At 27.9% G+C, this 27,116-nt stretch overlaps 4 protein-coding genes across 5 annotated transcripts in view; 2 read left to right on the top strand and 2 right to left on the bottom strand.

The window, feature by feature from the left end:
- Positions 1 to 2,216: 2,216 nt before the first annotated feature.
- On the top strand, positions 2,217 to 5,924 carry LOC101510666 (probable mannitol dehydrogenase). Of its 2 annotated transcripts, XM_027337403.2 has the most exons (6): positions 2,217 to 2,428; positions 2,586 to 2,699; positions 4,437 to 4,950; positions 5,202 to 5,355; positions 5,436 to 5,651; positions 5,764 to 5,924. In XM_027337403.2, exons 1-5 carry the CDS (start codon positions 2,328 to 2,330, stop codon positions 5,639 to 5,641), a joined length of 1,089 nt encoding a protein of 362 aa, XP_027193204.1. In that variant the 5' UTR covers positions 2,217 to 2,327; the 3' UTR covers positions 5,642 to 5,651; positions 5,764 to 5,924. The 2 variants fall into 2 exon arrangements, with proteins under 2 accessions (XP_027193204.1, XP_073220549.1); XM_073364448.1 differs by having other exon boundaries at positions 2,218 to 2,428; positions 5,436 to 5,924.
- Positions 5,925 to 14,926: 9,002 nt separating this feature from the next.
- On the bottom strand, positions 14,927 to 17,993 carry LOC101510015 (probable mannitol dehydrogenase). Its single transcript, XM_004512502.4, has 5 exons — positions 17,854 to 17,993; positions 16,552 to 16,665; positions 15,588 to 16,104; positions 15,343 to 15,496; positions 14,927 to 15,243 (listed from the first exon to the last, which is right to left on the bottom strand). The coding sequence occupies exons 1-5, from the start codon at positions 17,949 to 17,951 to the stop codon at positions 15,038 to 15,040; spliced, it is 1,089 nt and encodes a 362-aa protein (XP_004512559.1). The 5' UTR covers positions 17,952 to 17,993; the 3' UTR covers positions 14,927 to 15,037.
- A 1,943-nt stretch (positions 17,994 to 19,936) lies between these two features.
- Positions 19,937 to 21,978, top strand: LOC101510334 (probable mannitol dehydrogenase). Its single transcript, XM_004512503.2, has 5 exons — positions 19,937 to 20,119; positions 20,393 to 20,506; positions 20,602 to 21,115; positions 21,386 to 21,539; positions 21,663 to 21,978. Exons 1-5 carry the CDS (start codon positions 20,022 to 20,024, stop codon positions 21,866 to 21,868), a joined length of 1,086 nt encoding a protein of 361 aa, XP_004512560.1. The 5' UTR covers positions 19,937 to 20,021; the 3' UTR covers positions 21,869 to 21,978.
- A 75-nt stretch (positions 21,979 to 22,053) lies between these two features.
- The window catches only part of LOC101509694 (uncharacterized), a 6,777-nt gene continuing 1,714 nt past the window's right edge, over positions 22,054 to 27,116 (bottom strand). Inside the window, exons 3-17 of the mRNA XM_004512501.4 lie at positions 26,740 to 26,800; positions 26,055 to 26,176; positions 25,910 to 25,942; positions 25,695 to 25,814; positions 25,452 to 25,571; positions 25,144 to 25,279; positions 24,456 to 24,632; positions 24,125 to 24,280; positions 23,922 to 24,028; positions 23,638 to 23,719; positions 23,391 to 23,532; positions 23,154 to 23,313; positions 22,941 to 23,057; positions 22,736 to 22,859; positions 22,054 to 22,387 (exon numbers count right to left, since the gene is read on the bottom strand). Coding sequence (XP_004512558.1) covers positions 22,151 to 22,387; positions 22,736 to 22,859; positions 22,941 to 23,057; positions 23,154 to 23,313; positions 23,391 to 23,532; positions 23,638 to 23,719; positions 23,922 to 24,028; positions 24,125 to 24,280; positions 24,456 to 24,632; positions 25,144 to 25,279; positions 25,452 to 25,571; positions 25,695 to 25,814; positions 25,910 to 25,942; positions 26,055 to 26,176; positions 26,740 to 26,800 — 1,894 coding nt within the window. The 3' untranslated portion in view covers positions 22,054 to 22,150. The remainder of the gene's footprint in view (positions 22,388 to 22,735; positions 22,860 to 22,940; positions 23,058 to 23,153; positions 23,314 to 23,390; positions 23,533 to 23,637; positions 23,720 to 23,921; positions 24,029 to 24,124; positions 24,281 to 24,455; positions 24,633 to 25,143; positions 25,280 to 25,451; positions 25,572 to 25,694; positions 25,815 to 25,909; positions 25,943 to 26,054; positions 26,177 to 26,739; positions 26,801 to 27,116) is intronic.

Below are 27,116 nucleotides of genomic sequence, written 5' to 3'. Positions count from 1 at the left end.
TGCAAATTCGCGAAACAGCCACTGCTGCTCATTCATATATCAGCTGCGAAATTGTCATTAGATACTCTGTAAAGAATCTATTCTCAAACAAGAGTTGAGCAATATCAGATTCTGTCAAATTCAATCATTTGTAAAAACTCAAACTATAAGAGTTTCTTTATAGTTTGTTTAAGATTGCTTCCTATCAAGGTTAGATAGGTGTTGTGATTGCTTTCTGGGTGGAAAGTAATTAAGAAAGAAATAGATCAAGGTTGATTTATTCTAGGTGTTGTAAGATTAAGAAGGTTCTTCATTTTAAACACTTAGTGGAAAATCTCACAGTGTGAGGACTGGACGTAACCCACGTTGGGTGAACCAGGATAAATCTTTGTGTGGTATTCTCTTTCCTTTCTCCTTCTTTATTATACTGCATTAATCATTTAAGATAAAATAGAAACTGATTTTCTGCTAATTTAAGAACGTTCTCTGTTTTATAACATAAACCAAGAACGTTCTCCGTTTTCTGTTTCGTAACCAAGATCATTCTTGAGTTATTTTCTGAAGTTTTAACAGGAATTTTTAAAAGGCATATTTACAATTCAAACCCCCATTTCTTGTAAATCGACATTGTTACTTCATTGGGGACACGTGATGTCATTTTCTTTTTCCTTTCTTTAATGTTTGAATATTGTGTGGAGTCATTTTCATTCTCTTTCTTCAATGCCTTCATAAAGCTTCACATGTGAGCTTTTTCTCTTTCCTCCATTTAATGTCTTGTAAGAACATGTGATGTCCCTTTCATTCCTTTCTTCAAGGCTTCACGTGAAGACCTTCTTTCTTCTTTCCTTGCCTTAAGACATGTGATCAATTTATTTAAGACTTGTTTGTTGTTGCCTTTTTGAAGATTGACTTTATAATCTTATTAAAACACATAATGGTACATGTAGCCTTTTGCCTATGACATGATGAGTTGCTTTCATAAAGTCTTGGGATGCTTTTCAAGATGTTGACTATAGGCACATGCTAAGATCATCATTCCTCGTACCTTTCTCTTGCATTCTTGCTACTTTTCTTCAAAGGTCTTTCTTTAACCATTTTTTAATAGTATTTTGCCTTTATTGAATGAATCAAACAATTCATTCTTTAATACTATTCAGTCTTTGTTGAATGAATTCAAATAATTCATTCTTTAATACTATTATGCCTTTGTTTAATGAATTCAAAATCAGCGAAGATGCAGAACTGCATTTTCACCAGCTCGCGAGGCCATCCTCGGCATTTTCATACTTAGCATTTAACTCAGTATTTTCTTCTTTTTCCTTAATGAATGATAACCTGTTTTCTTATATAAATACACTCAAAAGCACAGATTAATCATTAAACACAATCATAATCTTTTAATTAATTTTATTATCATTAAAACTAATTTAGAGAGATTTTGTCTCAACAAAATTGACTAGGCATCCAAAATTTGAGTTGACCCCTTATTATAAAGTGGGTTTCTTTAAATTTTATCATTAGTCCACCCAACAATTAGAGATGTTTTTATAGACACGGAGGAATCAAAGAGTAAATAGTCGGTGCTTTTAGTCTAAAAGTTTATAAAATTAAAAATTTGGGTAGTGAAAATGAAAAAAAAAATTTATATAAAAAAAAAAAATCATTTTCTAAATAGTCTTAGAATGGAAACACGACATATCCAAAAAAGTGAGATAATTTGATTTATAAAATTTAAAGTAAATTATATTAATTAATTCTTAAAAATAATAGAATATAATAATAAAAAAAGAAGCATTGACGATATACACATGGCCAGCAAATATGTCGACAACATATTATAAAAACAAAATGTCGGCAACACTCTCAATATAACAACATTAAATACGTGGATTACAATTTACAATGAAGTCGGGACCAATTTAATTAAAAATCATAAGTAAGTTTTATGATGAAGGTTTCTTAAATAAAACATAACAATATATATTTATAAAGGAAAAAACTTAAATGTATTTTTCTTAATATAAAACACACATTTTATAACTCTAACAAATTAATTTTATCTAAAAAGTTTGAAAAATAATTTTGAATTTTTTAGATTTTATTTTATCTAAAATTTTGAATATAAAAACTCTAATTTAGGTTGACCCTTAGGAGTTGAGTCAGCAGGATTAGAACTCAACCATCACATCACAACACAACCCTCATAAATATACCATAAAGTAGCTCCCACTTCCTGGTAGTAATGTTGATAACGTCATCTTATATAAAAAAATTGATATGATAGTTTTTTCTTAATAAATACTACATAGAAAGAAGCTGATCATTGAATTACAATAAGAGAGTTTGAAATGGCAAAAGAAGGTGAAGTAGTAGAGCATCCTCATAAGGCTTTTGGATGGGCAGCTAGAGATTCTTCTGGTTTTCTTTCCCCTTTCAATTTCTCTAGAAGGTTCACTTCAATGATTTAATGCATATTTCTAATTTATTATTTTTTCCATATTGTTTAATAATTAGTTTAATTTTTCTTTTTGTTTTTCAAACAATGAATTGGATAGGATGTTGTTGGCTACTAATTAAATGAATTGTTCTTAAAAAAAAACATTTAGGGAAACAGGTGAAAAAGATGTAGCATTCAAGGTGTTGTATTGTGGGATATGCCACTCTGACGTCCACATGGCAAAGAATGAATGGGGCAATTCCGTCTATCCACTAGTTCCTGGGTATGCTTTTAATTCCTTCTCAATAATACTTTTATTTCTAAATATAATTTCCAATATATGATTTTGGAAACTAATTTAAACTACCTATGTAGACATTCTTCAAAATTTAAAGATTTGATCGGACTCGGCCTGGTTATTTTAATTTGAATTTTTAATATGATATTTAAAGTAATAATATAAAACAAATTTAATATTCATAATTTTACACCACTAAATATAATTTTATTAAATTATTTTAAAAATTTGGGTAGTGAAAATGAAAAAGAAAAAAATGATTAAATTAAACCATAAAAAAAATTATTAAAAAATTGAGGAGACAAGTAAGAGAAAATCAAAGAGATCTATTATATTTTGTTTATTTCTACAATTTTGTAAGATAATTATTAAATTTTTTTAATATAATAATGGTAATTATTATTGTTTCTTATATGATAAAACTAAAAACTTAATTAATATTACACCACGTCTTATCAAAACTAGCTAACACTGTTCTGCTACATCGGAAGTTGTGCGAAACACTATGCTAAAACTAAAACTAACAATAAAACACATACACTATTATTACGACCAACAACTTCCAACTTTTGCATTTCTTTATTTTAGTCACTTTATTTTAGTACCTGAGCATCTGCCAAATGTCTTATAAATTTAAGTGTACTATATTATAAATTAAGTTTGTCTCTGCATCGGTGTTTTGCATGTGTTAGACCGACTATTCAAAGAAATGTTTATAAAATTCTTTTATGTGGCTTTGACACTCCTTGGACACGTATCAAGATATTTGACACTAAAACTTTTGATCCCTAAAACTTTAAAAACATATTTGAATTAATAAAAATAATAATTAAAAATTATTCTTAAAACAATTTTTAAAATAATAAATTTTGAAATCAGTTTTTAAAAAATAATAAGTAAAATTATTTATATCATTAATTATTTTTTAAATAATATTTATAACAAAAATATTTTTAAATAAATATCTATAAGATTTATAAAATATCTCGATTTTACGAAATAGAAAAATTAAAATTAAAAAAATTAAAAATAGAGAAATCAAAATTACAAATCAATAAAAATAGAGAGATTAAAATTGTGAAATTAAAAATAGAGAGATCAAAATTACGAATCAGTTAAACTAGGAAGATCGAAATTGTGAAATTAAAAATAAAAAAAATTAAATTACAAATCAGTTAAAATAAAAAGTCAAAAATTATAGAATTAAAAATAAACAGACCAAGATTATGAATCAAATAAAATAAAAAGATTAAAACTTTATTAGCGCCAAAATTATAATATTTTATTTAACTATTCAATAGTGAATTAAATTGCTCAATTTAGATATTTTATAAATAATATTTATATTTTATTTAATTATGACAAATAAATAATTATATATATTAGCGTCATATGTGATAAAGTTGTGCTTCAACAGATAGCAAGGCTCACTTCACCCAAAATGAAAAATAACATTTTTAAATTAGTTTAAATTTGTTAAGTATATTTTTAAATAAAGAGGAGAATATTGGAAAACCTGATCCAACTTTTGTAACAGGCTCAACCACTAATTTTGACGGTTTTTGAATTATCCAGTTTACCGATTTTTTCCTGCTTAATTGCTATTCAGTTTCAGGATTGATTTACAAGTCTAGTCCCCGTAATCCAATTTTAATAACCTTTCGTTTTTGTCTTTAAATATAAACCTTATACGATATAATAATTGCTGATTTAATAATACAGGCATGAACTTGTGGGTGTAGTAACAGAGGTAGGAAGCAAAGTAGAAAAGTTTAAAGTTGGAGACAAAGTAGGTGTAGGCTACATAATTGATTCTTGTGGGTCCTGTCAAAATTGTTCTGAAAATCTTGAGAATTATTGTCCCAAACATACAGTCACTTGTGGATCCAAGTATCGTGATGGTTCCATCACATATGGAGGTTACTCTGATTCAATGGTTGCAGATCAACATTTTGTGATTCGAATACCTCATAACTTACCACTTGAAGCTGCTGCTCCACTCCTCTGTGCTGGAATCACTGTTTATAGTCCTCTTAGACATTTTGGACTCGACAAACCTGGTTTGCATATTGGTGTTGTTGGTCTTGGTGGACTTGGTCACATGGCTGTCAAGTTTGCCAAAGCTTTTGGTGCTTATGTCACTGTCATTAGTACTTCTCCAGACAAAGAAAAGGAAGCTATACAACACTTAGGAGCTGATTCATTTCTCATAAGTCGTGACCCAAATCAAATGCAGGTACAAAACTGTTGGAATTCAATTATGAGTGGTTAGTCCCACATTAACTAGGAATGGAGGCTACATTAGATATATAAGAAGAATGACTCATAATTCTAATGCCTTAAGGTTTTGGGTTGAGATGTGGTGTCTAAGTTTTTTATGAATCCTTGTTTAGCCCGTCGGGTTCCCCCGGACTCCCCAACAAAAACTAAGATATTTTTCATTTAAAAAATTGCATTTACTAATATTATTGAATTTCTATCTTGTAGGCTGCAGTAGATACTTTGGATGGTATTATTGACACAGTTTCAGCGAGTCATCCTCTGTTACCGCTTATTAGTTTATTGAAATCTCAAGGAAAGCTTGTAATGGTTGGCGCAGTAGCAAAGCCTCTAGAGCTTCCTATATTTTCTTTACTTACTGGTAAGCATACGAATATATTTCATAGGTTGGAACAATGTAGACTTTGATGCTCACTTGTATTAATTTCAAATTATTGTTAGGGAGGAAGATAGTTGCTGGAAGTTTAATTGGAGGGATAAAGGAAACTCAAGAAATGATTGATTTTGCAGCAGAACATAATGTAATGCCTGAGATTGAGGTTGTTCCTATTGATTATGTCAACACAGCAATGGACCGTCTTGTTAAAGCTGATGTCAAATATCGATTCGTCATTGATATTGGAAACTCGCTGAAACCGAGCTTATAAACTTTTCTAGGTATTCTTTCTACAGTGCAATATATGAGTATAAGAAAATTTGATGTATTTCACTAAAATTTAAGATAAAACTTATCAACTTTTTAAATACACTTAATTATATTTCATTTCAGAAAAATATATTTCATACAATGCTTCCTGGAGAACAAGTAAAAGATTTCTATCTTTATTACTTCAAAATTGTTGTGATGTAATATTCTAAAGTAGAAATAATAAGTTTCATGTGTATTGAAAAAGTTATTCATTCTATTGGAGTTGTACTACTAATCTTTTATAGAGTGTCTTCTGTTAGATTATTTATATAAATGTCAATTTCACAAGGAGATTAGTTATTAACGTCGATCAATATATTATAAGATAAAAATATTTTATAGTTAAAAATGCTTTTAAAAAAGAAGTTTCAAAGGCTAAAAGGTCTTTAAAAATTTTATGGATTAAGCTGGGTCTATAAATCTAATTTTTAAATTTTTCTTTTGATTTTTTTAAAAAGATATATGATAATTTTTTTTATTAAGAAATAAATTTTTTTTGTCAAAATTTTCTAATAAAAAGGTTTTGATTTTTGTCAATAAAAAATAATTTATAATTTTTTATTTGAGAAAAAGAAATTTTTTTCACGACTTCTCGAGAAAAAATAATTTATTTATTTTTTTCAATTTTCTCCAAAAAATAGATTTAGATTTTTATTAAAAAAAGAAATTTTAAAAAATTTTCAAGTCAAAAATATCAATTAACAAAACATTGATCCAATAAATTCTCTCACTTAGGCCACAGACAAAAATGAAATAATGGATTAGAATTTAAAGAATCATTTTAATTGAGGACTTAATAATAAGGAACTTTAGAGATTTTTTATGAAGTGATTTAGATTATAAAGTTTAATTGATGACTCTAGATTTAATCATAATATTTGTAATAAAATTTCTTTCTATTGAAAATTCAATGCCCCTAGGTACTTGATTTTTAAAAAAACATTTATTGATTTTTTTATACTCATTTAACATTTATCTTTTATTAGTAAATGTATTTAATATTTCAAACTTTTTTATGAGAGATATATTTATAAAAATATTCAAATAATAATAATAATAAAGAATTTTATTGGTATTGATTTTTGTATTTCTCTTCTTATAATTGGAACTAAAGGGATTTTAGATTAAAAAAAGAAGTGTTAACATATGACTACTCTCTTCATTTATTTTCAGTATTTTTCATTTGTATTTATTTTAAACGAGACGCATGTTATAAGAGAGAGAGTAATAATAATAGTGGTCCATCTATGAAACTTTGTTTGGTCCACCATAGATAGGGACCCTTAATTTTACAGTAATGTGTGATTAATAGCTCTCCAAAATCTGCGTGAGATTCCCCAACCTATAGGTAAGTTTCCAAACAGAATAAAAGCATCGATTAAATAAGGCATGTTTGGTGTAGAGTGAAAAAGGGAAATGTTGATAAATGCTTTAAAAATATATTTTATGAATTTAATGTAAAAACAAATCTTGAAAATTGTTACTTTGATATTTTGAAATTGTAAAAATTTATATTTTTCATTCAAAAGTTTTTTATTTTTTTTTTATTTTTGGTTTTCTTAATAAGTACCATATGACATTTGTTAAGAAATTCAAATTTAAAAATTTTGCACGAAAAAGCACAAATATTTTAAATATTCAAGAATTCGAAAAAACAATTTTCAAATTCAATATTTCTATTTTTTTTTTAATGAGTGTCATAAATGTACTTCTTCCGATTGTTTGGATTGCATATATTAAATATGTGATCAACTACATTTTTTAATATATATAATATAATTTTATTTTATTTATAATTTATTTTAGACAAAGTATATATGTTTAGTTATTTTAGTGTTTTTATTTTAGTTAGATTAATAATACTTGCCATAAAATTATGTTTAATATATTATATGTATAAATTATATATATATCAATATATTTTTATTAAAATATTAATTAATATGTATTATATTATTATATCGGAGTTGTAAGTGGGAAAATTAAAGGGTGGAAAAAAAAGGAACACAATAATTGTAATGATTTATTAAATAGTATAAATGCAATAGTTTCTACTGGTATAAATTAGTTTAGATTAAACACTCTAATTGAGTGACAAATATCCCACTTACCCTAAAACAAACCTATAGATAGATATTTTGTTTTTCAAATTTACCCTTAAGGCCTGTTTTGTTAGATGGAATGCATGAGAATTGAGAAGGAATGAGAGTTATTGCCCATGACATTCAATTTAAATATTTAAAATATTATGTTGCATTTAAAGAGAGAGTGGAAAATTACACATTTATACTAATAATATATTGCTGAATATTTTCTATTTAAATTTCTTTCATTTAATATTGTAATCATTACGAACCCTTTATTTAGTCAAATAAAATCAAATTGATTTCCATCAATAAAAGATTAAATATCTATATCAATTAATTTAAAAGATATGTGTTTAATAATTCTGATAATTGTTCTTGACTATTAAATATTATAATATATAATTACTTTATTCCAAATTCAATATTGTATCTCAGCACACGGTCGATTTACGGCCGATCTAAAGATGAGATCACTAAATCAACCACTTAAATCTTTATAAAAAATAAATCTTTTATTTAATCAAAAGGCCTAACAAAACAAACATTACCTAATAAAAAAGTCTCAAATTTTAATATTAATCTTTTCTAAATTTAATATTAAAGTCTCAAAACAAACATTACCTAATATTAATCTTTTTTAAATTTAATTACAACAGTCTCATATAGAGTGAAAACATAACCATAAATTAATTTTCTAGTGTCCATGTTTCCAGCATAAGCCGAGTCCACATATCCTTTGATTGATTCCTTGTCATGATGAGTCTTTTTGAATTTTAAACTTGTTGTTAGTGAGCCATTTAAGTACCTCATAATCCACTTGAGTGTTGACCAATGCAATGCTCCTAGATCAGTCATAAATCTACTGACAACATTCACAGCATAAGCCAAATTTGGCCTGCTAGAGATCATTCCATACATTATGATGCCAACTCCACTAGCATAAGGAATGATACTCATTCTTTGTCTTTCCTCATCAGTCTTAGGTGAGTCTTGCATAAACAATTTGTAATTATGTCCCAAATGAGGAGTAACTTGTCTTGTCTCATGCATTATGTATGTAGTGACAACTTTCTTCAAGTAGGTAGCTTGAGAAAGAAATAGTTCCCTCCCATTCTGTTTCTTTTTATATTCCATTCTTAAGATCCTCTTTGTCTGTCCATGTTCTTTCATCTCAAGCTCATTTCTAAGATCAACTATGAGCCTTTTAATCTGATCTTTACTTAAGCTTGCAAGAAGAATATCATCCACATAGAGTAATAGGTAAGTTGGAGAACATTCTTGACTTTCCTGAAAAACTGGAGAATGTTTTTGAGTTGGAGAATGTTCTTGACTTTCCTCTTTCAAAATGTAAACGCAGTTGTTAAAATTATATCTTTGGAAACCAGTTCTTATCATTAAATCATCAAACTTCATGTACCATTGTCTAGGACTTTGCTTTAGGCTATACAATGACTTTTTAAGAAGACAAACCTTGTTAATACTTTTAGCAAATTCTTCAGATTGCTACATATAAATGGTTTCTTTCAGATCACCATTTAGAAATGTTGTTTTGACATCCAACTGCTCTAATTCCAAGTCTTGTAGTTGAGTTACAATTGAAAGCATAATTTTGATTGAACAATATTTTACAACAGGTGCAAATACTTCATTGAAATCAATTCCTACAAGCTGAGAAAATCCCTTTGCAACTCATCTTGCTTTGAACCTTATCTTATCTTTACCTTGATTGTTTTCCTTTCTCTTGAACACCCATTTTGATCATATTACCCTTTGACACTTAGAAATATCAACAAAAATCCATGTTTGATACATTTCTAATGATCACATCTCTTCATTCATAGCTGTCATCCAAGCTTCTTTGTCTTCACTATTAATGGCTTCCATGTAGTTGTTTGGTTCATCTCTTTGAAGATCTTCAGCAACACTTAAAGCATAACAAATTAAATCTGCTTCACCATATCTGATTAGAGGCTTGATAATCATTCTTTCTTTATCCCTTACCAAGTTGTAATTGACCAAATCTGGTTCTGTTGCAACATTATCATCAAGTGATGTATCAGTTATGTCTTTGTGATTAATCTCTTGATCTTCAGGTGGCTCCACCTCAATCTAAACACTCTCATCATTGTTGTTTGAAGCACTGTTAAATGGAGAATGTTCTTCGTTTTTGCATCACTGAAATGGAGAATATTCTCCTTTTCTGCATAACTAAAAAATAGAATGCTCTTTGGTAATCATGGGCATTCTTGTTTCATCAAACACTACATCTATTGATATGATGCATTTAGGCACACCTTGGTCAATTCTCCACAACTTGTAACCTTTTATTCCTGTAAGATATCCAATGAAAACACATTTGATTGCTCTAGGATCCTATTTTACTTGCCTTGTTTGAGCAAATGCTAAGGAACCAAATACCTTCCGATTTGAGTAGTCAGTTAGTTTGTCATTCCACATCTCAATTGGTGTCTTAAATCCAACAGCTGATGAATGGCATCTATTGTTTAAATACATTGTTGTAACTGCAACTTCTACCCATAATGTTTGAGGCAGCCCTACACTCAAGACCATACAACTGACCATTTCTAAGATTGTTTTGTTCATCCTTTCAGCAATGCCATTTTGTTAAGGGGTTCTTGCAACTGTTCTATATCTTTGAATTTCTAAGTCCCTGCAATACTTATTAAACTGCTCTAAAAGATACTCCAGGTTGTCAGTTCTTAAATATTTCAGCTTAGATTCCTTTTGATTTCCAATTTGCATATGCCATTCTTTAAATTTCATAAAAGTGTATTTTTTATTTTTATTTTAATGACATAGATCTATACTTTCCTAGAATAATCATCAATGATGGTTAAGAAATAAGAACAACCAGCATGAGTCTTTGTCCTTGAAGGACCCCATAAATCAGAATGAGTATATTCAAAAGGTCTAGAGGTGTTGTGTTGGCCAACACCAAAACTGCCCCTCTTAGATTTTCCTAAAATACAATGATCACAAAATTTCAAAATTTCAATTTTGTCACCATTAAGCAAATTATGTTTTGATAACTCAATTAAGCCTCTTTCACTTACATGTCCTAACCTCATATGCCATATTCTAGTAGATGAATGCAAATTAGAGCTAGCAACTAAAGCTTGTGCAATTATAGTAGAACCTTCTAAAATATACAAGTCATTTCTTTTAATGCCTTTAACAATGATATCATCTTTATTAACAATAGTCATAATACCATTCTTTTTGTATGTTGAATATCCTAGTATGTCAAACATGCCAACATAAATTAATTTTTTTTTTTTAATTCAGGTATGTACGTTACATCATTCAGCTTTACCTCCTTGCCATTGAACATTCTAAATCTGATTGTTCCTTTGTCTTGGACTTTACATGATTTGTTGTTGCCAAGTAGAACGACTCCACCATCATGAAGATCTACTGATTCAAAATAATATTTTCTTAGAAACATGTGGAAAATACAACCTAAGTCTAATACCCAGTTCTTTTTACCTTTAGAATTTGAAATCATCAATGTCTCTGCAGATTCATAACCCACATCAACAAGTGTAGCATTTCCTGAATCTTGAGAGTTTCTTGATTCATTTCTTTCAGGACAATCTTTCCTAAAATGTCCCTTCTTATGACAATGGAAGCATTTATACTTCCCTTCAGATTTTGATTTTGAATTGGACCTATGTTTATTTCCATTTGACCATTTCTTGTAAGTTCTTCCTCTGGTCACATTCAGACTCTTAGCATGATTATCATTCTTGATCTCAAGTCTTTTATAGCTTTCCTTTGTCCGAATGGAGACATGCACTTATTCAAGAGTAATTGTTTGTTCTCTTCCAAACATGATAGCATCCTTGAAATGTTCATATGAACTTGGTAGGGCTCTAAGCAAGATCAAAGCTTTGTCTTCATCTTATAACTTGACTTCTAAATTCTCTAAATCATTAAGGATCTTGTTAAAACCAACAAATTGGACTATGACAGATTTCTCTTCATCCATTTTAAAAGAGAATAATTGTTATTTCAAGAAGAGCCTATTTGAAACTAATTTAGTCATGTAGAGAGATTCAAGTTTAAGCCATAAGGCTGCTGTTGTTGGTTCCCTTGCAACTTCCCTCAAAGCTTTGTCTCCAAGACACAAAATGATAGTGCTCTTTACTTTTTCAATCAGTTCTTCCTTTTCTCGTGCAGACATTGTTGCTGGAAGAGTTGATTCACCCATTAATGCATTCACCAAGCCTTGTTGTACTAGAACAACGTGTATTTTTATTTTCCATAGACTAAAATCATTTGATCCATTGAATTTTTCAATGTCATATTTTGTGGTTCCAACAATTTTTGCTCTCTTCTCACAGACGACGCCAATTCTTAAAATAATATTGAGATATGCAATAATAATTAACCAACATAATAGAAGAATAAACAATTGCAAAGAAAAAAAAACGGAGAACGCTCTTGGTTTTCTACTGAAAACGGAGAATGTTCTTGAACAGAGCGGAAAACCAGAAAATGGAGACTGTTTATTGTTCTAATTTTTTCTGCAGTTTTGACAACCAGTTTTTAATTAATGTAAACGTAAATCAAAGAGAGATACGAGAAGAATAACACCCAAATTTACGTGTTTAGTCTCAATTGATGAGACATACGTCACGAGCAAGCAAACAAGATTAATTCACTATTGTTAGTTGAACTTTACAAGATTAAGGTCTTCTCAAGGTTGATCTCCTAGTATCTATCACTGTTTATGAACCAACAATACTAGCCTTTTTACTCAATCTTTCTTTTCTCCTTTGATCTTTATTCTCTGAATTTCTTTGAATCTCGAATTACATATGTCCCTCTTTCTCAATCAACAATTATCACTTGCAACAACACATTACAACATCTACAATGCATTTACTGCTATAGTATTTAAAGATAAACTTTTTAACTAACTATAACTAACATTGTCTTAACTAAATTCAGTTATAACTAACTAACTAACTCTAAGTTGTTACTGATTTGAGACACACTTCAATAAAATCTACACATGTATTTAAAACGACTTTGTCTCAACAGTAAGTGTTGCCCATTTAATTTATTTTTCTATATTATATACTCAAAATTTAATATTATATGTCATGTAAGTTTTTAGGAACTAAAAATATGCTCCACTTTATCATTGGTTTTTGAGTTTTATTTTAACCAACGATTTATGGGCTCTTTTATTTTATTCTCCTCACACGATACTTTTGACTATTATTATTTTTTAGTAGGTTACTTTTGACTATTATATTTTTATGTTATAGTAATTTAAACCTACAACAAGATAAAAACGCAACAATAGAGAGGAGATAAAAAAGATGTCTAAATATAAGATTTTTAATCTTCTCTTTTTGATGATAATATATTTTTATTTATATGATGTGTAATATAAAATTACTTATTTTTATAGAGAAAATAAAGGATATGTAAAATGGACTTAGAGCCCTATACTTTTTGCTCCAATAACATGTTGTAGATAGTTAAATTTAATTATTTCTATTAAATAAATATTATAATGATAACTTATTCGGATTATTAAGGTGGCTCTTTGCATTCTCATGTAAAGGAATATTAATAATTTTCTCTTTTTAGTCTTTTATTATTGATATTTTTGAGTTTGACTTTATTTTAAACTATATTCATTTAAATAAATTGATATTTACTTTTTACATATATTGGTTATATCTTTAATTGATTTCATGCAAGTGTTTTTATGTAGTACAACCAACTTGTTTTTTACTCAACTAAATTTTCATTACTACTACTACTACTACTACTATTATTATTATTATTATTATTATTATTATTATTATTATTATTATTATTATTATTATTATTATATTATTATTATTACATTAGTTTTATAAACATTCATTTATATACACAATAATAATTAACACAAATATTAAAAAGTAGCTAAGCTTAACTACATTATTACTATTATTATCATTATTATTATTATTAAATAGAATAAAGAGAATTTTTAGCCAGAGGAACAGTCATATACCTAAGAATTTGTTTATCATTAACTACATGTTTTTACAGACAAGCTTAATTACAATAGATACCTACGGAGGTAAAGTATCACTACTCTACTCTACAATTGAGTTTAAAAATAGAAAATTCAATTCCTAAATTTTGAGTGTGCATTTCAAATCGATGTCATTTGATTTTTTTTAAGATATCGTGTTAGTTTGATTTTCTATTTTTTTTACGGTGTTTTCTTATTTAGATTAATAAATTAAATTCAATTAATAACTAAGTCGACTAATTACTAAGTAGACAAAGTCGTAGATTCGAAGATATGAGTATTTGAGTCACTTTGATCAAATTATTTGTAGTTATTATGTCGTTTTATACTATTAACTTAGATAATTTTAAATTTGTATTTTTATATGATATACTCTATCATTTGAATATATCAATAATGTTTTCTTTTTATAAAAAAAATGGTTTGTCCACTATAATTTATTAAATCCTTCCAACTCTTTTTTGGCTGTAGGATTCTTTTAGTCTCGTGTCTCTTTTCTTTCTAATACCATTAAAAATCCTAAAAATATATTTGGATGGAATAATTGAAAAATTTATATAAATAAAAATTCTAGTCAATTTAAATGCCTCAATTGATTTTTTTTTAAATTTTATTGTTTGAATAAATGAATTATTCTTTTAAAATTGAGCTATTTTTATAACTTTCAAAATTTATGGAGCCAAAACTGAAATTTTAAAAAAGTTGAGGGTTTATTATGCAAATTTTTAAAGATCAATTTGTAAAATTTGAAATTTTTAAGAATTAATTTGCAAAATTAAAAATATAGGGACTATATGCAAATTTTAAAACATATAATGTCAAAATTATAAATTTAAAATAATTATTGAGACAACTTCATGATCAATATTTTATAAAATAAAGAAAAAAACTTAAAATTATATTTTAAGTGATATTTGAAATTCTCACTTCAAATGATCAAAATCCACATGTAAACGTGATATCAATAAGTAAATTGTACATTGCATCGATTTGTTATTTGTAAATAATAATAATATTGATAAAATCTGAAATCTCCTCAACTAGTTGCACACAAGATGTTATCATATCTTAAAATGAGCACATTATTAATAAATAAAGAAAACAAAACATTAATTGTGATATTCATTTGAAAATATCTCCAACTACATAAAGTATAGTTCTGCAATTTCTTTTATTTTTGACAAATGGGAATGTGGGGCAAAATTTAAGAACTTGGTTTTAGAGTGTTTCCAATGTCAATCACAAATCGATATTTAACATCGGCTTTGAGTAGTCGTTCCATTGCTGTGTTAACATAATCCATAGGAATGATTTCAACATCAGGTTTTACATTGTGCTTAGCTGCAAAATCAATCATCTCTTGAGTTTCCTTCAGTCCTCCAATTGCACTTCCAGCTACCAATTTTCTCCCTACGCTCAATTAATGTTAGCATTAAAATTGTTTCTAATAAATAATTGATTAAAAATTAAAATCAGATACATCAACTTTTCAGATATAAATTCGTTTACCTAAAATTAAAGGAAAAGCGGAGATCTCGAGAGGCTTGGTTGGTACACCGAGCATTACAAGTTTTCCATGAGACTTTAGTAATCCAAGTAGAGGTAAGAGGGAATGATCCCCTGAAACTGTATCAAGAATACCATCCAATGTGTTCATTGCAGCCTATATAATTATTGACATAGTTAATTAATTAATTAATGGTGATAGCAAAATATATTTAATTTAGAATTTGAATGATGTATTGAATTTATACCTGCATCTTATCTTGGTCACGGCTTACGAGAAATGAATCAGCACCTAGGTGTTCCAAGGCTTCTTTCTCTTTGTTGGGAGAAGTACTAATGACAGTGACATAAGCACCAAAAGCTTTGGCAAACTTGACAGCCAAATGACCAAGTCCACCAAGACCAACAATACCAATATGCAAACCAGGTTTGTCGAGTCCAAAATATTTAAGAGGACTATAAACAGTGATACCAGCACAGAGGAGTGGAGCAGCAGATTCAAGTGGTAAACCATCAGAAATGTGAACAATAAAGTGCTCATCAACAACAATTGAGTCAGAATAGCCTCCATATGTTATGCTTCCATCACTATGCTTGCCACCAGATGTGGGTGTATAGGGTTTAGGGCAATAATTTTCAAGATTGTCACTACAATTTTGACATGATCGACATGAATCAACCATGAAGCCCACACCCACTTTCTCTCCAATTTTGAACTTTTCTACTTTGCTTCCCACTTTTGTCACTATTCCAACTATCTCATGCCTGTTTTTTTGTGTAAGTCACAATTAAATTAAAATACTGGAAAATATTATTTTTGTTTAATTACAATTTTGATCTCCTATTTTAATTGAATCACGAAAATAGTTTATCAATTTTATTTCGTCTTAATTTTGGTCTTAAATAGAATTTTAGTCCAAAACTTGATGAAGTGCCATTTTTTGTGTGATTATTTAAGCCACACTATGGTTAAAGATCTGTGTGCAACAATTGTACCTAAGATCTATGCTTATAAATTGTGTGGTGTGGCTTAAAAAAATGACACTTCATCAAATTTTGAATCAAAATTGTGTTTGAGACCAAAACTTAAAAGAAATAAAATGGAGAGACTATTTTTGTAATTCAATTAAAATAGATAAATTAAAATTACAATTAAACCTATTATTTTTAACTAAAATAGGCAGAAAAAATAGAAATTTAAAATATTTATACCCGGGTACTAGTGGATAGGTGGATATGCCCCAATCATTTTTGGCCATGTGGAGATCAGAGTGACATATGCCACAATACAAAACTTTGATCGCTACATCTTTTTCACTTGTTTCCCTGAAAGTTTTGACACACAAATGTGTTCTTTAGCTTCAAAATCAAATATTCAATTAGAGAAGAGTTCTTTTATTGTAACAAATCCAATATCGTATTTTTATGACTTACACATTCTGGTTCCTAGAAAAAACTAACTCTAATATTAATTCAAAGTACGGACAAGAAGTAAATTTAGTCTAATTATAATTGTCCAGTTATTTTATTTTATTTTTTTAATTTTGGTTTCTGTACTTTCAAAAATATTGATTTTTTTTTGTTTTATTTTAGAATTCTTTTATTTTAGAATTCTTTTATTTTATTTAAAAAAAAATAAATTTTATCATAATTGATTCACACGTATCAAGTTATCGACATTTACCAGTTGAATAATAACTTAAGAACTAATGTGACAAATCATTTTAGTTATGTATATAAAATAGTTTGGAATTTAAAATAAATAAATAATTTTAATGTTTTTACTTTAAAATTTCTGAAAGAAAACATTTGGTTAAATTACATTTTTCGTTTATTTTAAATAAAATAAAAAATCACAAGAAATTCTTTACATTTCTTTTTTTTAAAAAAGTTAAGAATCTGTTGTAAACTTTTTTATTTCTTTTTCAAAAAATTTAATACAAAAAACAAAAGTAACTTTAAAAAAATATGGGTTTGAATTTCTTTTAAAAAATTTTGAAACAAAAAGTAACTTTTTAAAAAATTTGATTTTTTTAATTTTTAAAGTAAAACAATAATTTAATTATTTTTAAAAATTATTAAAATAATACTATTTAATTTAAAAATAAATTTAACTTATCATCATATTAAAATAATTACCATGTCATCAAATTGAAAAAGATTAAAATAACAAAAAATTATTAAAATTATTTTATATGAACACTTTTGAAAATTAGATACTAAAATAACAAAAAAATAAATAGAGATTCTTCCGAATATGATAAACCTAAAGAACAAAAACTACATTTAAGTCTATAAAAGTACACAAATCACAATGTGACCGAAATAATATACAAAAACACATTACAATTGTAGAAATATCGAAATTTCTTATTCGACTACTACTATTGCATCCAATTTTTTGCATGGATCATGTTGTAGCGAACAAGATAAATATGCAGAATAACAAATTTATAGTTTTAAAAAAATGAATTAATTAAAAAATGTAAAGAATGTAGAGGTGAATGAATGAACCTTCTAGAGAAGTTGAAAGGAGAAAGAACACCAGAAGTGTCTCTAGCTGCCCAACCAAAGGCCTTATTGGGATGCTCCAATTCATGTTGTGTTGCCATTTCAATTCTTGTTTCAATTTTTTATTTGTGTGTGTGGAAGGGATACGTTAGAGTGAAGAGCTATTTATAAATGCATATACAAGGGGATGCATTGACGTATATGATTACGTAATTTTTTTTTTCACATTAAAATAGTTAAGATTTTAAATATTTGTTTATTCCAAATGAAGAACTCATCATTATGAGAATCATACAGTAAAAAGATTTTATTCCAAATGAGTGTCACTTTCCATTCCTATTTCTATTAAATGTAATATTAATTAGTTTTTTTTAATTATATCACCTAGTTTATATTATACGCATCACTTTTAAGTATGTATTCTCTGTTTTGCATTAAAATATGATATATTAATTTTTTTAAATAATGTTTTTCTTTGATTTGATATATGTGTGAAATAAAGTAAAGTAACCTTCTTAGTGGGACATCAAAGTGTAAGAGTTGAATCTTGCATAAGAAACAAAATAACAAATAACCGGTCATTTAACATCTTATTTTTTTTTCTATCTTTATTTTTATCAAAATACCAACATATCACGTCATTTTATTTATTTGTATCAAATTTATTTATTTATATCAAATCACTAATATATCACGTCACTTTATCTATTTCTATCTCTCGCAAAAGGTATAATATTTTTTACTTAAAAATACTTCTCTCGTTTCATAATGAATGTCATTTTAATAAAAAAAATTGTCTCAATTTCATTCACAATTTTCAAAATAATTTTAATTATTATTTTTCTATAGTACCCTTCAATAATTACTATATACACAACTTCTAAAATATTATTATATTTTACATTGATAATAACGAAAAACTCAAAAATAGTTAAAATGAATAGTTTGGTAAAATATATTCTATCTTTCTTTTAATTATTACATTTCTTAATATTTGTGCAAAATTATTGAATGACACTCATTGTAAGACATATATAGGCATAGCAACGGAGCGGGGCAGAGACGAGGGCGAGTTTTGCCTCATCCGCCTCCGTATCCGACTAATCGGAGAAAACAAATTTAGATACCATCCTCACATGCAATGGAGTTCGAATTTCTCCGCCCACACCAACACTCATTCATATATATATATAAAAAATTTAAAATTACTTGTCGAATGCATCGTGGATATTACCATCTCCAAACCATTTTAATAATAGAAATATTTGATTTGTTTTGTCCTCCTTTTGTCCACCAAAAATTAAATACTTGATTTGACTTAACCTTGCTAAGTTTTTAAAGAGGATAAATGCTTCGATTGGCTAAGGTATGTTTCAATAAATTATGCGATTGGAATCTCTTATCTAAGTTAAAAAAAAAAAAGTTTTCAATAAATTTATAGTCTACGTAATTCATGTTTATTTATTTTAACATTTATTTTTCTAAAATAATGTGTATATAGAAAAAGGCAATATATAATTGATTTTGTGTTATCAAACTTTGTTTTTAAAGAAATGAATGAATCGCTATACTTTAATCTGTTATAAGTGTATGAAAATAATAATATTCATTGTCAGTATAAAATTATTTTATATTAACAATCAATAATATTTTATCATGACTATATTAAATAAAATAATTATTTTTAATTTTAAAATTATATAATATAATAAGATAGATTAAATGATTATAATTAAATGCATTATCATTAAACTCTAAATGTATTTAAATTTAGATTTTATACATTCAAAAATCAAGGTCATATTATACACTTCGGGGCCGTATTTTAAATAAAATTAAATTGTATACATATTGTACTTTTATTTGTTCATTATTAATTGTTTAAATAATTTTACATTAAAATACATTATCTTTTATGAAATAAATATACAATATTTAATAATAGTAATAATAATAATATGAATTTATGATGACAATAGTAGTGACGATCGACAATGATCTAAGCAGTGATGTATTATGGACATTCGTCCAAATTGATTGAAAAAGTCAGCCATCACACCCATATAAGTAGCAAGCATGGCTAAGACACTGCCACATACACTCTTCTTATAACTTGTCGGTATTGAATTTTCCATAACATCAACATTTTTTTATCTTTCATTGCAATTGAAATGGCTTTACAACCAGAGGCTGAGCATCCCAAAAAGGCTTTCGGATGGGCAGCTAGAGATTCATCTGGTGTCCTCTCTCCTTTCAAGTTCTCCAGAAGGTCACACATCATTATTTCTTCATTCACTCTATTCATATTTTTCATTTTATCTATAAAGTTCAACACATCAAACATTGTAACAAATAAAATATGCATTTTACTATAAAACATTGGCAATGCATGTAAAATTGCCCACATAGTTTTTTGTTTTGTTTGTTTATTTTTCTTGTACCAATTAAGGTTGTTTAGATTGGTATGCTGATTTATGAAGACATAAGATATCAAATGCTGATTATTTTGTACTATATTAAAATGCATGATTTATTTATTCAGGGAAACAGGGGAGAAAGATGTGACATTCAAAGTACTATATTGTGGTATATGTCATTCGGATCTGCACATGCTGAAGAACGAATGGGGAAGTTCTATTTACCCTATAGTTCCGGGGTAAAAATTCTATTGAACCGACTCAACCCAATCCATGTTGTACTAGATAATAAAATAAAGTAACTTATTTTTGTTTCTTTGTGTATTGTGTAAAGGCATGAAATTGCTGGTGAAGTGACAGAGGTAGGAAGCAAGGTGAAAAAGTTCAAAGTTGGAGATAAGGTAGGTGTGGGGTGCTTGGTTGGATCATGTGACTCATGTCAAAGTTGTAGCGATGATCTTGAGAATTACTGCTCAAAGATGATTCTTACATATAGTGCCAAGAATGTTGATGGAACAGTCACATATGGAGGCTACTCTGACACAATGGTTGCAGATGAACACTTTGTCATCCTTATTCCAGATGGTTTACCACTTGATGTTGCTGCTCCTCTCCTTTGTGCTGGAATCACAGTGTATAGCCCTTTGAAGTATTTTGGACTTGACAAGCCTGGTTTAAATTTGGGTGTGGTTGGTCTTGGTGGCTTAGGTCATATGGCTGTTAAGTTTGCCAAAGCTTTTGGTGCCAATGTAACTGTCATAAGTACTTCTCCTAACAAAAAGAAGGAAGCTATTGAACACTTAGGAGCTGACTCTTTTGTGGTTAGTCGCGAACAAGACCAAATGCAGGTGCGTACTAATCATAATCATATGCTATTTAGTGACTGATTTCGAGACTGAAATATTTTGGTCAATGACCAATTTAAAAATCGGTCTCTAAATGAGTTTCTGACAAATTTAAAGGTGGTTTAATTTTAGAAAAGTTGCTAAATCGTGATAGTCAGTTTAGTGGTAAGAGTTTGACATTGAAATCTTAAGAGACTTCAAACCATGTATTGAACAATTCTAAGATAATCATTAATTATAAAGTTGGAATTAATGTTGTTGATTATGTTATAGGCTGTAATGGGCAGCTTTGATGGTATCATTGACACCGTTTCAGCAATGCATCCTCTGTTGCCTTTGATTGGTCTATTGAAGAATCATGGTAAACTTGTTATGGTCGGTGCTCCAGAGAAGCCTTTGGAGCTTCCAGTATTTCCTTTAATTGGAGGTAAGCTTATAACACAAAAATGCCATACTTTGTTGGTCAACATGTGCATCCTATAGGAGAATGATTTGAAAGATTAAAATATAATTATGAAGGTTGTTAATATTCCATATTAATTGTTGTTAGGGAGGAAGATAATTGGTGGTAGTTGCATTGGAGGATTAAAGGAGACACAAGAAATGATTGATTTTGCTGCTAAACATGATGTGAAACCTGATATTGAGGTTGTTCCGGTAGATTATATAAATACTGCAATGGAGCGTTTACTCAAAGGAGATGTGAAATATCGATTTGTTATTGACATTGGAAACACGCTGAAACCAAGCTCTTGAAAATGAAATTGGATCCTTTATAGTTGTTTCTGATTCTAAGAATAATTTTTGTAGTTCAATCTTCACTTATTAAACACTTAAAGAAATACTATATATGTGTTGTTTCTTCACTCTTTACATCCATCATTAGTATTAAAAAGTTGGACCAATAATTGATAATAGCATAAGGAAATAGAAGCACAAAATTGAAAGCAATGATTTTATTATTGAATTTTAATAAAGATAGGCATACAACACAACTAACTAAGTCATTTGTATTATGTAACATACAAGCTTTAATGCTTAAACTCTAGGACTTTCTAAACGAATATAATCATACATAACTCCTTGGAAAAAGGATTCACATCTTGTTTGCCTTAGAAATATTGTATTAATTCCTCTTACCATACGAGAACTAGGTAATGGTATGCTATAAAATAACTGCAATCCATGGATTCCATGTCTTGCTATTGCATTGTCATCGCCTATTCGATGTGTTGTGAAGTGGGGAGGATAAGCACTCATGTCATTCAATGAAACCTGATCACACATCATTCAAAATTCATATTATCATTATTCAGAATAGATCAAATTACATAAATCTATATTAAACAATTTGGCTTAAACTAAGAGGACATATGAATTATATTTAAAATATAAAAAAAATAATTTAAAGGACAAAAAATAATAATGACCTTATTTCGAGAATTAAAAAAATATAATTTAAGAGTCTAGATATTTTATTGTGTAAACTAAATTTGGCTAACAAAAAGGATGAACGTGAAAGAAATAACACTTATATTAATTACATCATTTAAAGATAAATTAAATTAATGTAAATAATCTATTAGAGTGTAATTAGAAAAAGAAGGGTTGTAATTAGTGTACCTGCACTTCAGCATAAGTGGCACTTGCAATTGCCAGTTGTAGTGTGTAGTTACCCCTCACTACATTACTTTTAAGATCAAATACAATCTTCCATGTGGTTGCTTCGAGTTTATTATTTGTTAACCTGAATAAATTATGAAATTTAATTACATTAAAATGCCACCAAAAATTGAACAATTATAACAAATTAACAAAACTAATTTACCTTGGAACATGAGCATAAAACCAATCTCTTCTATAATTATCAACACCAACCCTGTAAACGAGATCATTTTTTGGATATAAATCGGTGTAACGTTGCCATATCCCATATTGCCTAAACCTGTAATAGAAAAAATATTTTGTCTAAGTGAAAAATGAACATTAACATTAATAATAAAAGTTAGCATTAATTATTGAATAAGGAATAATCACTAACCTGTCTTCGAAGTCGTTGACGTATAATTTGTTTGTGAGGTTAGCATAAGCATCTGGTACATAAAATTCATGAGCTGATCGATCTGGAATGCCAATCGCCCATAGAGTAGGGCCATTTCTTGGAGGATAATATACTAGTGAATTCAATTTGATGATGCCTCCTACATGTATATATATATATACATTATTATAATATACTAGTGAGTTCAATCGTTGAAAATTTATTTCTATAATTTACCTGGTCTAATGGTGACTAAATATTTATATTTGTAATCTCCAATGTAGCCAGGAACCCAGGCAAACAAGTTGTATCTCCCAGGTACAATGTTTTTTATAACAAAGAATCCATGTTGGTCACTTCTAGTCCAGAATTGATAGCCCTGTAAATTAGCATATAATTAAAATCATATTTAGCTGCATATAGATATAAATATTGCTTCAAAGTTTAAGAAACTAAATTTCTTTGGATTCAACTTCAAATGTACCTTGCTTTCACTTTGCCATGATCCTGCTTCTCCAGGGCTTGCTAGACCAATGTAAGCATTATTAGCAGGAGATACTTTCCCCCTAATGAATGTGGTACAGCAAGAACAGATCAAAAACAAATCCAAATCCAAATCCAAATGAACATTATCTTTAGAGTGACCGATTGATTTTATAAATGATTTATAATGAAACACATTAATCAATGTATTCGTAAAAAGATTATTCACTCTATATTATCTAAAAAATTATTGACTTTAGAGAAGTTAAATTCGTTAATATATACCAGTCGTTGACTTGGAAAGACCCTAGTACTGTTCCCCGTTCATTAGCTGGAACAAAAGCCTTTGATTGAACGAAATTATAAGGCCAACTTTTGAGTTCATTGGATAACTGATTAACCAAACAAGAAAAATAAATCATGTATAATTAGGTACTAGGAAAGAGATATAAATAAAATATAAGAGATTGTAAGAGAATAATATTCACCCTTTGCTTGGCATCTGACCATAGAGATGTGAAGTGAGCTTTACTTGAGGCAGAGTTCATGTAAACAAAAATAGGCCCAAAAACCTTTTTATAAGCCTCTCCATTTTGGAATACCATTTCTGTTTCTTTGCCACCATAGTGGGTACTCACAAACATCTACAGATAAATAAAATAAAATAATTAAGCAAAAGGGGAAATAAAAAATACTTTAATTCTTGTCAAAAAAATAGAAAACACTTTAATTGTAGCAAAGGTAAATAATTTTCTAATTGAAATATATAGATATTAATTCTTTATTACTCATGAATTGGTGGGCTTTTGTTGAACTTACGGATAGACAAGTTGGCCCAACATGAGATGTGAGGTCTTGCTTAATAGGCCCACCATTGCGGAATTCATTACTAGGTGTTATGATCCAGAAACCCACGGGCTTTTCAGAATCTGCAGTAATCCATCCATTAATATTGTTGTATTGGTTCTCACTTGAGTATTGATATTTGTCATCCACCTGAGCCCAACACAAACCATTCACACATTTAATAACTGGATTTTTCAAACTAAAATAAAAAAAAAAAAAAAAAAAAAGTTAGAATATATAAGCTATGCTCTAATTATTTTTTTTACCAGTGGTAAATACCATTTGAAACTTAGATACATTACTGTACCCCAATTTAAAAACTGGATTTTTAAAAAAAAAAAAAAAAAAAAAAAAAAAAAAAGTTAGAATATATAAGCTATGCTCTAATTATTTTTTTTACCAGTGGTAAATACCATTTGAAACTTAGATACATTACTGTAGTTCTCGGATTCAAATTCATGATATTTATTCGGTGTAACAATATTAATATTTGTTAATTGAATTAAACATATATAAGTAATTATTTTTTTACACTAATGGTATATAATCTATATAGTATTAATAAATATAAATAAAATCATATTAGAAACAACATGCATACTATATAAACAATCAAATACTTCATGTAAACAAGAGATCAAGTACAGAAAAAGAAAGTTACCTCTCCCCTAAATTCTGGTTCAGATGGATGAGTTAAGAGAACAGCTTCTTTATATGCTAAGGGTCGACCTCCTGCTCTATCTTGTGGCGATGGCATTCTTCTTTGTCTAGTATCTGAGATGGCCATATAGTTGAATCTGCATACATCATTGATTCTTTAATTAAACATGTTTTTGTAACAAAATTAAGAGACCGTCTACTTTATGAAAATATTTGTTATTTTAATTTCTAAAATTTTGTGTTAATTTTACTCAATAATATACATTTCATGAAGTTAAATCAATGAATATTGTTCGAATAGTTACTTACTGTTTTTCCTGAAGTTTATAAACAATCCTTATTTGATCAATTGTTACAGCAGGGAATCCTTCTAATCGTTCCATTATCACGTAAGAATAAAATCCTGAATCGCCTCTTCGTACTATATACCTATAGAATTAAATTTATTCAAAAATAATAATAATAATGAATGTAAATCATCAAAATAAGATACATGTTGTCCATGATTAATTTTCACAAAGTGTGACAAAATAATTTAAACTAAGAATTCACCTTTGGTCTATGTTTAGAGGAACTTGTGAGTGAGCTACTCTAGAATTCCATGTCGTTACAAATGAAACCTCAATTTCATTCATCGTTTGTGATACGATTGAGAAAGTTGTCCCTTGGACTCTGCATTAGTATTATAAATTAGTATATTGAATTTGTTATCAATAAAATAATATATAAATTAGGAGAGGATAAAAAATTAAATTAAGTAATTATACCTTTCAAAGCTGCCAAAAACAACGTCCAAGTACCTATAAATAATATGAAAGTCTAATTATGTCAATAGATCTAATTTTTATGCCATATGCATTACTGAATATAAACTTTAATTAATATGATTTATTTAATATATGAAATAGGTACCCTCTATCACCCTCTTCATTTTCAGTTGCAAGTAAATTCTGCATTCCACCATATGATATTCCTTTAACATACCCCCTGGGATTTGCCAAATAGAGGGTAAATATGCCATTTGTGATCACCACCTGAAAATCAAAGACAAAATCAGGACAAGTTTTTTCAATTTTCATTTTTTTGAATGAACTATATTTTTTTCCAAGAAGAGTAATGCTAATTTTTCATGAAATACATATCATTGCTAACATGTCCTGTTTTTCTAGAAACTAATAGTTTATCAAAAAAACAAAAAGAAGAAGTAATATCTCCCATAATTTGGCATAAATACCCAATCAAAATATTTAGTCACTATTTGTGAGTTAAAGCTTTGTAAGGGTGTGTTTGGTCCAACAATAAAAAAAATGATTTTATAAAATTAATTTTATTAAAAATAAATATTTTAATTAAAAATTAGTTAAATGTAAAGTGTTATATATTGGGACATGTTTCATTAAAATAAGTTAAACATGAATGTAAAAATATGTTTTGAGTAACAAATTATAAATTTTAATTTCAAGTTAAATTCAACTTTAAAGATAAATTAATTTTAATTAAGATAATTTAAATATGTTAGAATGCTTCAATTAATTTTAGTTCTCCCTAATATACAATAAAAATATCAAGAGTTTCTGTCTCAGAAAACTAGTATCACCTGGCTAGAATTTCTTTCATACTTAATACTGACTGGAGGATTAATTCCCATTAAACTTTTACTGCAAGTGAAAAATGAATAAAAAAATGAGTGATTAAAAAGAGTAAAAAAAATTCAAGTTTAAAGAATATATTACTACTTTTTCATTTCAATTAAAAAATCACCTATCAAAAGGGAAAATATATAGGTAGTTAAATGTGGAAGGGAGATAACAAGTCCATTCACTATCTTTTGTAAAATACTAATAATATTGTCAATTATAATTTACATTAATCAATGAAAAAGGAGAAAAATGACAAATTGACATAAAGGACAATTGAGCACCAAACACATATTAGAAATTTCAATTATGGTGAAGGGTTCAATTTTCTTTCCCT

Source organism: Cicer arietinum, chromosome 8 (genome assembly GCF_000331145.2).
Source record: "Cicer arietinum cultivar CDC Frontier isolate Library 1 chromosome 8, Cicar.CDCFrontier_v2.0, whole genome shotgun sequence".
Lineage (NCBI taxonomy): Eukaryota > Viridiplantae > Streptophyta > Magnoliopsida > Fabales > Fabaceae > Cicer > Cicer arietinum.
The sequence above is the reverse complement of the archived record's forward strand: the minus strand, read 5'-3'. Positions and strand labels throughout refer to the sequence as shown.